The 12,865-nt window shown below is 38.9% G+C and overlaps 1 protein-coding gene across 5 annotated transcripts in view; it reads right to left on the bottom strand.

Moving 5' to 3' along the window:
* The window catches only part of GLIS3 (GLIS family zinc finger 3), a 425,390-nt gene that overhangs the window by 62,322 nt on the left and 350,203 nt on the right, over positions 1-12,865 (bottom strand). For all 5 annotated transcript variants that reach the window (XM_033123979.1, XM_033123982.1, XM_033123984.1 and 2 more), the window contains one exon: positions 7,537-7,681. In XM_033123979.1, coding sequence (XP_032979870.1) covers positions 7,537-7,681 — 145 coding nt within the window. The remainder of the gene's footprint in view (positions 1-7,536; positions 7,682-12,865) is intronic.

Below are 12,865 nucleotides of genomic sequence, written 5' to 3'. Positions count from 1 at the left end.
TCCTAGTAACCTGTCACAGGCATGGACTTGGTTCATGAGTGATTCTCTAAACTTTTAAGCAAAGAGGGAGGGAAGAAAAGAAAGGAGCATCTATGGAGCATCTGCCAGCTGCGGCGAGTGTACTGACTTCTTCAATGTGATGCCACTTAATCCTTACAACAGTCCTCGGGAGTCAGTATTGCTACAAACTAAACATCTAGTAAGTAAAGAACCAGAATTGAAGCACGGACACACTGGAAAAAGGGATGATTCACATCCTGGGTGGGATGGAGGGGGACAGTGCGATTTTCATCATACTACTGAGAATGGCGCAGAATTTCAAACTTAATGAATTGTTTATTTGTGGAATTTTTCATTTAGTATTTTCAGACTGCCATTGACCATAGGTAACTGAAATGGCAGAAATCAAAACTGTGGCTAAGGGGGAATGACTATAATTTGTGGTACCTGTTCCCTAGCTGCTTTAAAGAACTGTAACATGTATTTGGATAAAAGCAACAACAATAATAGCTCATAGAGGCTGAACATTTACTTTGTGCTAAGCATTGTTCTAAGGACTTTGTGTCTGTGTGTCATTTCATACAGCAATTGATCTCAGGAAGTGGGGAATAAATGTGAGTTAGAGGAAGGAGTAACATTTCCATTTGTAAATGTTCCCTTTGAGCATAGGTTGGCTACGCAGATGGTCAAGAGGGATTGTACAAAACATGGCCAATAATATGTCCTAAGAACAGAGACACTAAAATATTGCCCATCCTTACTTTTGTATAGATATAACCTCAAGCTGCCTTAGTACACTTCCTAACTATGGACACGAGATCATTCCTTTACAATCACAAAAGCTCCTGGGGAAGTTGCTGCATTGCATTTTCCATGAAGCGCATCCATTTCTCAGAAAACTCGATACGCATCCTATGCATTCTTCTATGCATACTGACAAGAGTTTATCCCCTTTTCAATAGCTAGTAGTGCACTTTCTGCCACCTCTCCTAGAAGGTGGAAATAGGACTTTTACTAAATCCCCAGGGAAAGGTTCCAATGAAGATGATACATGTGTGACTTCTCACGGTGTAGTTAGGTGTTAACAGACCTCTAGGGTGAGACAGAGTTCTGAAATCAGAGCTTGTAGCTAGAGCAGAAGCCAGACTTGAACAGCTCAATTCACTGAGAGAACATGACTGGAGTCCAGAAGCAAAAGCCCAGGTAGCAAGTACAAAGGGTGCCATGAAAGTGAGGCGAAAGCAGCCTCAAAATTCAGGTAGGAAAACTAAGACACCAAGCAGGCAGCTGTAACTTCTGATGAATCAATGGCTGCTGTCAAAGCAGTGTTAACAGGGCCACACATGGCCAGGGTCATGGCCAGGGCAGCTGACGGAGCAGGTCATTCTTTGACAATATTGAGGAAGACACTCTAAAAGCCGGTGCTCGGAGAAGTGTGCTATTCGTCTCCTAGAATAAGCCGATTCCAAATGCCCTCTTTATTCAATGCCTGCAACGTACTCTCTCATTACAGTTAATAGTAAAACATAACAAGTAATATCCAAGCTAATTCAGTAATGTCCTTCACGTTAGAGTTTTATCCTATCCTTAACATGTATTTTCAGTGCTCATACAAGCATAAAAAATGAACTTTCCCCAGGACTACAAACACCCTGAAAATGCCCACTTTCTTTTTTCCTTTATTCTTCACATGAAAGAGACACAACTACTTATTTCTCTCTTCCCTTGGAAGGTAACTCAGTTGAAGCAGAAAATCAGAACTTTGGCCCATAACTTCCTAATCACAAAAAATATGATTAGCTCCTCATTCTAGAAATTCTATCCTGAATTCTCTGTTGCCACCATGTTTCCTAAGACCTGTTTGGAGTACACGTCAAAGTAGATCCAATCTTTCCTTCTCACACCCCCATGTGAGTGCCAGCAAAATAACATAAGATGAGGAAGAGGAGAAATAATAGTATGAAGACAGCAAGACTTTGTCCAATGGTAATAAAGCTACAATCGCCCAGCTTCATTGCCTTCCTCTCCTCCTTGGGAGTTGTGGAATTGTTTTCACTCACCCACAAAAATATTTTTACAGCAAAACTTGTACATATTGTAAAACTGAATAATTCAGCTTAATCTTGCGTGAAAACTAACATGAATACAAGGGGATATGTGGATATGGAAAATTGAAGCACCAAATTAAGCAGCCTGCAAACATAAAAAGTCATTAACATTGGCTGCATACATACAAATGTGCCCTGTGCTGGCTGGGAATCAGAATTTTAATTTTCTTCAGTCGGGTGGTTGTAAGATCTCACTCTTAATCAAAATATGAGCAGTGCCATTATAAAACTGGTGGGCAGACACTCTTAATATTTATCTATAGGTTTTCTGCAGTGAGAAATGATATTTACTACAGCGCAAATCTTCTTTCCTTCTTTACTATTTGATTCAGTTTTATTACCTTTGTTAATTATTTAATTGTAAATACCAGAGCAGAATTACTCTATTTATCATTGTAAATATACAGCATATCAGCCACATCATTAAATCGTCTCGTGGATAGACTTCTATCACAATGTTTTCACATAAAAATTTTGCTCCAATTCTTAAATTCTTTTTCTTAAAATTCCACCTTCTGTGAGGTGTAATTGACATAAACAATTGTAAGATATTTAAAGCATACACTGTGGTGATTTCATGTACATATACATTGTGGAAGGATTCCTACCACTAGCTAATTAGGGGCAATTCTTACCGTAACTCCCACCAGTCAAAATACAGATCACATTTTGGTAGAAGTCACATTCCCACATTTTATGACCCTAGTGGTAGCTTTTCAAGTGTGGTCCCTTGAACAGCAGCTCCTAGTGACACCTGAGAACTTGTTAGAAACACCTGGTAGAAATTCAAAGTTTGGGGACTCACTCAGACCGACTGAATCAGAAAATCTGGGGGTGGGCACCAGCAATCTGTATTTTCACAGGTCTTCCAAGTGATGTAATGCCCACTAAAGGATTGGCTCAGGGCCAGGGAGGGCTAAATCTGTAGGTTAAACGGTCAGTTTCTACAACGGAGTAGAATACGGCTTGCTCCTAGTCTCATTGATTCTCCCTCCAGTCCAACTTGGTGGATGAGGTACAGATGCAATGCAAGAACAATACAAGAGTTTTACAGTGTTTCAAAGAAACATCAGAAGAGACATGCCAAAGATATTGTTGCCCAATGTTCAAAGATATTGTTGCCTAATGTTTCCCTTTAAATGGCTTCCCTAACCCCAGTCTCTACTTCCTTCTGTCCACCACCAATTTCAAGTTGTTCTGTCCCTTTTTCACCTCTGGTGAAATCCAAGCAAAGCCGAGGTTTTGAAGGTAAGTGCAAGTAACAACTATTGCATTTTTTATAATGTTCTATGCCTTTTTAAGGACATTTACATAGATCATGTTATTTGATCTTCACCATTTTCCTATAAAGTTTAACCTATTGGGAAATTTGTGTGCCAATTTAGAACCTTCTAATAAAGTCCCTAAATTCACAATGACGTTTTGAGAGTAGACTATATGAGGCACTTTCAAATAAAAATTATTTCTAACCCTTACAACTCTGCAAGCTGTCCCAAGATAGCAAATATACTCAAGAATGTAGAAAATGTATTAAAACATATACCATAAAATTACATTAAAATGAAACATTAACTACTTCACAAAGAATGTTAAACCCTGTATGAATTTAATACGGTGCTATTTATTACAAAAAGTGATACTATCGTAAGAGAGAAGGCCTCACTTCCCAGTAATGAGGGTGAAGGAAAGGGAATGACAACATATGACTTCAAAAATTCCTGCTCTAAAAAAAAGGATTTTCCATCTACAATTCCCTTGAACATCTGAACATAACACTTCTTCTTTTTCCTGAAAAATCTGAGGTTACATTCAAAATTGGGATAAGTCACCAGCTCCAAAACATAATTACTTTATAACCCAATAGAAGCAGTATCAATAAAATTCCCTCATTCTTGCAGATTTCCTTGTTCTAACTGCATTAGCTCTTCACTGGGTGGGTGGTTTCTGTGGGACTCAACATCTCAGCCAAACTGGCCTCTGTGATGTCTTCATGGCTAACACCATTGGCAAGAAGGTTTAATTGAATCTGTAGTACAGTTTCAGTTTGGAGGGAACCGTAATTTTGGTGCTCTCTCGGGGCACAGATCTTCCATAGAGCATTCTTTGTGGGTGAATGGACTCTGTTAAGACCAGACACTGGTCCAGGCTGTCCGTGATATTGCAGACTCACTAACTATAGGTTTATTGGCTTCTTTAGTTCATCAAGGGAGCTGACGAGACAATAGACACAGGTACTAAACCTCGAAAGTGGCGTTCACACCTGATCAACTGGCTATGAAATACTTCTCCCTCTGATTATCAGAGAAATCACCTACATGTGCAGGTTGGCCTGTGGCATTCTCTCTCTGGAGTACAGAACTTCTGCACAAAAGGGCAGAAAATGTAAGTGAGCCGTTGTTGAGAATGGCTCATCAGCGTCCCGCCTTCCCGTTAGATAACAAAACTGCTTTCAGGTCAGCTGAGGAGCAGACCTGGGGAGCCCCGGGATTTCCAAATAGTGGATTAGTAAACACCTCACTTTCAAAATCGTCAGCATGGCCTCAAGTAACATTTGGCTGCTTTAACATGGGGCATTATTTTCTTCCCCTAAGATAAGTCTTTTTGGATAATCCTTTACAATCAAACTCCATCACCTCAACTGAAAAGTTTATTTCAATAAAGGAAGCCAACACATAGGAGATTTGCAAGAATTTTATGTGTCAGAACTGCCATCTTCCCTGTTCATCTTAATGTTCTCCAAACTATCCCCCTCTTGTAATCTTACAAATCATTGTCTACTGCCCGCTAAAAATTTCCATTTCAAAACCATGGCGTCTTCAAACCAGGAAGCCCTCAATCCTGGTGGCTTCTAAGAAAATCATGGAGCTCATGCTAAAGTAGTTCTGATCCTATGCCCACATATACCGAACAGGTCTCCATCAAAGTATTTTTTATGATAAATCAATTTACTAACACCTAAAAGTCTAAGTGCTTGACAATCATTAAACAAATATTTTCTCAATTGTGTATAACAGAATGTAAAGGGAATGACTCCAAGTACTTTTGCCATTTAGCCAAGTCTTAATCATTGTCAAATTGCCTTAACACTTAAGATTTTACATTTAACTAATTGATAAAGTTTCCTTTTCCTTTGGCATTTTTCACTGTTTGGCTTCTTTCCACGGTCTTTTAGCATAGGTTTGAAACTGAGGTGAACATGTACTCCTGGCAAGTGCGCTTTTAGAACTTTAGAAGGAAGGCTTACAGTTTTTGTTTTTCAGTTTTTCTTCCTGCCTTATTCAGTTTTGGGTTTGTTGCTTACTCAGCAAAACAGAAGGCATGATCAATTAAAAAAAAAAAAGCAACAACAAAGAAAAGAAAATAGAACCTGAAGGAAGCAGGAATAAAGAAAGAAGTAGGGAAGATAAACCTTCATAGTTACAAGCTAACTCAAGAAGTAAAATTCCAGGAACAAAGTTAAGGAAGATGGCCACTTGCCTGTTTGAAAGGTTCCGATAGTCTCAGGAAATTCAAACCAATTTAAAGATGCTCTGCTGATACTTTGGCAACTCAGGCCTCTTGCCCACTATGGCAGCTCACCTGCATTAGCTGGAGGCTCAAAGCTAAGAGATCGAAATCTTTTTGAAGATCAAATGTAGAAAAGTATCAGGAATAAAAATAGGAATTGTTTGGGATAACAAAGCCATTTCAAATTAAACTTTTTAAAAACTAAAAATAGTATCAAACAAACAAAAAGCACACACCGAGACGAATGTGACTCCTAAGTAGTGTGACATATGTACACTACATACAGCAAAGGAACTAACGTTTCGATAGACAGAGATATCATGGCTTCCCAAATCCATTTCCAAGAGATGTAAATGAACAAGACTAGATCATCACCAGAAAATACATTGGCTGTTGGGTCATTTTTCAACTGATTCTGGTTAGTTTTGACTCTTAATTGTTGTGTACCAGGTCTTTGGTAAAATCAGGGATTTATGAACTGAAGAAATCAGGGATTTATGAATTGAAGAAGTTATTCAGGCACTTTTAAACTGATTGTTAATTTAATGTGCTAAAATAAATGTTCACATATCAAACATTTGGCAAATCAAACAGGCATATATACAAACAAAAGCTAATTACGCTTTTTCACGTATATATCTAATACAAAATATTTACGTGTGCTGATAACAGTGTACTTGGCGTATTGCATGTGTATATATGGACCTGTATCTGGAACCTCTGTAAGATTTGGTCAGCCATTCAAATAAGTTTTAATCTCATCTCCTAGGGTCTAAAACAGCAGAGGGGCTTTGTTATCTCCAAGAGTAAGCAGCCAGAGCAACTGATAAAGGGTCAGGGACACCGGGACAACGTGAAGGAAGTTTTGATGACTGACCTTTCCTGAAATACCGTATTTGCTTAATGCCCTTTCTCCTGCATTTGGATCAACTGAGAATTGCTAAGTTTAAAAAGTTATACAAGCATGTCTTTCCCTATTCCACTGTTATGCATCAGTGAATTCTTAATTCTTTATGGTTTATTAGTACTTTTTAAAGGGGAAAAAAAACACAAACCAGCCTGCTGCCAAAACCTGGCTCTGGAATCAGATGGCAGTGGGAATGGGATTTGCAATCCACAGAAAATAGAAAATTCCCATTGTCTGGAATGTGGAGCTAATGGGACTTTTGCTTTCATATTTATAGCATGACACTAAGAGCTTTCCAAATGTGAGGATGGTAACTAATTATATTTGCACAAGTACATCACCATTATGAGTGGAAAATGCACAAAAATCCAAGCTAAGAAAGTAAACGAAAAAAACCCCAAACTTCCTTATTGCATATTAATCCTTTCTTATTATTCACTACACACGTGAAAATTTCCAAATACAGAGTCATCTATTATTCAAAGCCAGGAAGCAGGACTACCTGTGCCATTCCATCCTGCCTCCCTCAATTATTGTTAACAAACAACAATGAACATTCTTACAAGTTAGTTTACTGGTATGACATTTTTCTTAGAAACCTGGGGCTTCCTTTTAAAATGCAAAGAAGACAATGACTGTTCCATTAAGAAATCCACATGCAGCCTGTTACCTGCTTAAAAGGAAGCATTTCCTTTGAGTCTAAATCAAGTTAATAAATTTAAGATACCTAGGAGGGTTGGGTGCACTAAACTTTTGGCAGAAATCCAGAACAAAAAACAGCTAATGCATTATTTTACTTTGTTTCTTTATGAGAAAAAAATAAACCAGTCTGCTCCCAAACCCAACTCAGAATTCAGATGGGGAGGGGGGAGGGTAACAATGTGCAGTCCATTGATAAAGCGAAATAAAGGTGATCTTGGGATAATTTTTCTCATGTAAGCGTTCCCTTTAACTAGAGTGAAGGGCCTAGAGAAGATTAGTTGATGTGGTTGGCTCTGCCTTTGCTGTCATTACCTGGATAGAGGTCAGGCCCAGGCCCAGGGGAGCATCCCACGGCCCCATCTGCAGCAGCGTCTCGTGGGGAAGTGGCCGGCTGCAGGGGTTGCACGGTGAGGCAATCCGTGAGCAGGTCAGGGTGCAGTTCTGCACTGGACCGCAACTAAGAGGAGAAAACAGAAGACAGATGGAAACAGAAAGCTGTTCCTTGGAATACTTTCCTGGAAAGGCATCATGCCCTAAGGTTTAATGCAATTCAATCCACAAATATTTACCAAGCAACAACTATAGGTTAGAAACACTGGGATTAACAGAGTCAATCCGAATTAACACCTGGCAGGTGTTTCGGGAAAACTGTGGCTAGAAGTGGATTTGACTTTAGTCCTTGATATTTCGACTTCTGAGAACCCAACTTCTATTAAATTTCCTTTTATTTGCTCTGTATCTTATCAGAACTTGTAGTGATAACAAAAACAAACTCTAGTATATGTAGTCCAGATTGGAAAGTGCTTTTAAAATACAGAGATACTACTATGAAAATATCGTAGAGATAATTAAGAAATGTCCATTGATATTTGACGGCTACAGATTTTACAAGAGAGGAAAATACACCAGTTAAATTTTAAAATATTATGGAGCATGGTTAAAAGAAAAGCTAGTATCATTAGCAGAAACAGATCCCCAACACTAGATTACAAGGAAACAAACCAACCAATTTAGATCTTTATTTTATCAAAACAAAACAAATTATTTATTAAAGAGTTACATATAACAAAACAAAATCAAGTCATAAAACCATTACAAAAAAGTCTAGATGAAAAGTTACCTGATCTCTTTATGAAAACGAATTTTGTAAGTATAATTCAAATGGAAAAAAATCACAATGCAAGATTTAGTTACCTAAAAATATTTACCTTCTGCTTATATAAAAACATAACACCTTAAAAATCTAGAAATCTATTTGTTACAGATATTGCAAATAGTTATTATCTCCAGTGTTTAAAAGGAGCTTATAAATTGATATTGTCTTTATCAAGACAAAACTAAACCTTTAGATATAGGGCTAGCGTACACTTACTCATCCAACAAATATTTATTGAGTGTCAGACACTCCTCTAGACTCTAGGAATACTGTTTTATGGAACTTACATTCTAGAGGGGAAGCAGATGAACAAATAAAATATATACAGTACCAGATGGGCAAAAATGCTATGGAGAAGAGTGATGCAGAGAAGGAAGACAGTGAGTTAGGGGTGAAGGATGGCAATTTTAGAGAGGGGATCAGGGAAAACCTCTTGGAGATGGCACTTGTAAAAAGCCTTGAAAGAAGTGAGGGAGTGAGCCCTGCAGATATATGGGGGAAGAACCTGCCTGCCTTGTGGTATGCCTGGATTACCTGAGGAATAGGAAGGCTGGAGTGGTGTCAGCCTGGGGTCTAAAGAAGAGGAATAGAAGATGAAACCAGAGATGGACACCACTCCAGAGAGGGTGCAAATCTAGTGTCCATCTCTCCCTCTGTCCCCCACCCCACCCCCGCAATCAGATGACCAAGAAAGGGCCTTCCAGAACATTCAAGGCTCTTAAACATTCCCTGGTCCAGGAATTATCTAACAGGTGACATGGGGAGGCACACAGCAGAATCCCCTGGGCAGGAATTGCTTCGCCATGCAGTCCTTGATAGGAAATGAACATAAAATTTTGAAAAGGTGAAATAGAAATGACAATAAACATAAAATCGCTCAGCAGACCTGCGAAGAAATGCAATGTCACAGCTTTTCTTTAAAATTTATCAATTATCGAAAGCTTTAAAAAATAATGGTAGTGAAGTTACAGTGAGAGAGGTATTCCTTTTTTTTTTTTTTGCACATATAAATACTTGATTACATAAAGTTCAGATCATAGTTTCATGTTTTATAACACATTTCATAAAGTTAGGATAAAACTTAGGTAACACAAAAAAGCTTATAAATGCTTATCTCTGGTTGGTGGAATTATTTTATTTCCATCTTTACACCTTTTCTGGGTTTTTTCCCCCTAAAATAGTAATGAGCATGTATTTCTTTTAAAATCTGAAAAGAACAATCACTTCTGTTAAAGTATCTTAATGCCACAGTATCTAGTCACCACCTTCCCTTTTCGATATTAAGGGGAGAGAGGCATTCTTAAACACTGGTGGTAGGAGTGTACATTGGTACAAACTTTCTAGATGGCATCTGGCAATATTTTTTCAAGACCCACAATTTAAACCATTTGATCACAGGGTCTGTCTTAAGGAAATAGCCAGAAGAAATGTGAAGGAAGATTTATACCCAATGCTCCAATGATAGCTCACAATTAGGGCTAATAAATGATCTTATATTAATTTGATAAAATATTATGCAACCATTAAAATCATACTCAAGAAGATAAGAGCAAAACACAAAATTATATGTGCAAAATAATAATTATATAAAAACACACAGGCAAAAAATACTGCTAAGAAAATGTAATTCAATATTAAAACTGATTTTTGTTCCTAGCAGCAATCTCATGAATTTACTTCCTCTGCTTTTTTTCTTTTTAAAAAAAGCCTTTCCTCTGCTTTCCAAATTTTCTATATTCCAATGATGGATGGGAGGTGGCTTGCACCGATCCAAAAGCATCAATCATGTGTATCATTTCCAAACTTTCCATGCAATGATGCCAGGCTGATAGCTTGAAATTGATCATGGTAAGAATATTTACACCATGGAAATTGGCAAATGCTACAAATTGGGGCATTTTTATACGGAGAGCTGGTTGTTAACACTCCCAGCACACCACCACCAAGGACTCTGATCCACACTCTGATCAGAAAGAAACACACACACACACACACACACACACACACACACACACACACGACATCAGTAAATTATCACTTAGAGAGCAATATTTCTTGGATCTCTAAAAGCTTCATAAAGAGACATATGTCCAGGTCTTAATCCAAGAATATGAAAACGACATTTAACACACGGAGTGAATGACACATAATCATATTATAATTTCCGCAGTTTTGCCACACTGGAATCTCTGACCAAGACTGTCTGAGTTAATGCTTAGCCCTCTCAGGGTCTTTGGAAAGTATGTTTGTTATTTTGGTACTAACCTAACACATACCGCGCAAGAAAAACTGGAAAAAATATCAAGGCCTAGAATGAGTTCTGGTGATCACTTTTAATTTGTCTTCCATCGTTAAAATGTGATCTGGGGCCCACATGTTCCACTAGGCGTGGACATGAATGTCTCTCTGCTTTCTATTACCAACTACTCTAGGGTTTTACAGTTATCAGTACCAATGAGGTCTTTCCAAGGAATTTCACGGCCATGGTTACTCCTGGAGTCAAAGGCAGGCAATTCTTCCTTAGCTTCAACAAGTTTTCATGTTTTCCTACAGTGTGATTCCATACGACTTTGTGGTGAGAGTTAATTTGGTTTTCTCTGAGATTAGGCACGGTTCTAGAAAGTGCTTCTTAAATTGAACAAGCCTTGAGGACCTTATGCAAAATTTCCAAAGGAGGGCCATATGCGTAGAAACGCAGGAAGGATATGTAAGTATAGTATCCCTCTTGCCCTCCGTCGCGGATTATTAGACCAGGAAAGGGCCTTCCAGACCACTTCAAACTCTTAAATATTCTCTATTGCAGGAATTATCTACTGGGTAAGGCAGGAGGGAACAGAGCAGAATCTCCTGGGAGGGATGTTTTTCAATAAAACACAGTTTTATATTTGGAATAAGAAACCCCACAATTTAAATAAAATAAATTACATAATGTATATTTCTTCTTAGCTTCTAGGAATATAAAAGAGACAGAGGGAAATTTTTCAGTGGGAGACGGTCTCGCACTAAGGGTCTCAATGCACCAGGGTCACCTGCAGGCCCCCCACCCAAAGCTGCGGACTCTGTGGGCCTGGGGTGCACTTCTGACAAGTTCTCGGGTCATGGTGACGCTGGTTGTCTGGAAACCATACTTTCAGAACCTGGTCTCTAAGAATCCTGACAAGGACAGCTAGATTTTTTTTTTTTTTTTTTTTTTTTGGTTACGAGGAGAGGAAACAAATTGTGGAAACAGAAAATTATAAAAACCAAATTGTGTTTAACACACGGACCTCAGGTAACCATTTCTTAAGTAAGTCTCTCTTCAGATCTCATAATAATAAACGGTTACCTGAATTTATGTCTTAAAAACAAATTGGATGTATATTTTCTTTCCTAGGGATCAAAAAGTTTAGCAATTCCAATCCAGACTTGCCCTTTGTAGATCCCTTACTGCTCTTTATAGAAAGCAGTGGAATTTGAACTCACTGATCATCAGTTTGTCTCGTTTGAAGGGCTGCTGTGTCGGACGGACTACACCGGGGCCCATTATTCAGCTTGTAATCTATGTAAATGGCACCCTGAGTTGTTCAACTCAGCTCCCCTCACCGTACCCTCTTGTTTTCAGAGTAGCATTGCCTTTCTCTATGCTACTCATTCATTCACTGAACAAATAGTTCTCGGGTCTCAATCATATGCCAGGCATTGTTCAAGGGACCTAAAATATATCAGCAACCAAAACAAAGATCCTCACTGAGGAGTTAATGTTCAGAGGAAGGAATAAATAGTAAACACATTAACTGAATAAGTAAATTGTATAGACGCTGGTAAGTACTATGGAAACAAGAAAAGAAGGGTAGGTGGGATTCGGAATGCTGGAGAGAATTATGGCCTTGTTGAGAAGAAATATTCAAGCGAATACTTGACCAGTAGAGGAAATAAGCTAAATGTATATCAAGGGGAAGAAGAGTCCCAGAGGAGGGAACTGCAAAGGAGACCAGTGTGACTAGGGTGAGGGGGAACCTAGAAAGGAGGAGGAAATGAGGTCTGAGAGGTGGGGTGGGGGCAGACCCTGCTCACGTAAGACCCCGCAGCCCTCAATGAATACTTTAGCTTTTAGCCTTAATGCTGCAGAGAACTCTTGTAAGGTCCCCACCACGTGTTTCCTGGGAGACCCATCTCATCCCCTGTTCTTATCCACAGCTGGAGAAGCGCTTTGTTTCCCCTTCTCTGAGAGCCCACACAGGCTGCGAGGTATGGCGACACTGATGGTTAGTCCTGTGTCAACTACCCTGGGTACAGCACCCAATTATTCAATCAAACACTAGGTGTTGCCCTCAAAGAATTCTACAGAGGGGGGTTAACCTCTACAGCCATTTGACTTTAATGATTATCATCAACAATCTGGGAGGTTCTCATCCAATCAGTGAAAGGTCTCAAGAGCAAAACACGAAGGTTTCCCTGAAAAAGAAGAAATTCCTCCTCTACACTGCAGCGCCCGGTCCGGCCAGA

Source organism: Rhinolophus ferrumequinum, chromosome 12 (genome assembly GCF_004115265.2).
Source record: "Rhinolophus ferrumequinum isolate MPI-CBG mRhiFer1 chromosome 12, mRhiFer1_v1.p, whole genome shotgun sequence".
In the NCBI taxonomy this organism is placed as follows: Eukaryota; Metazoa; Chordata; class Mammalia; order Chiroptera; family Rhinolophidae; genus Rhinolophus; species Rhinolophus ferrumequinum.
Note: the sequence above shows the minus strand (reverse complement) of the source record. Positions and strands in the feature narration are given on the sequence as shown.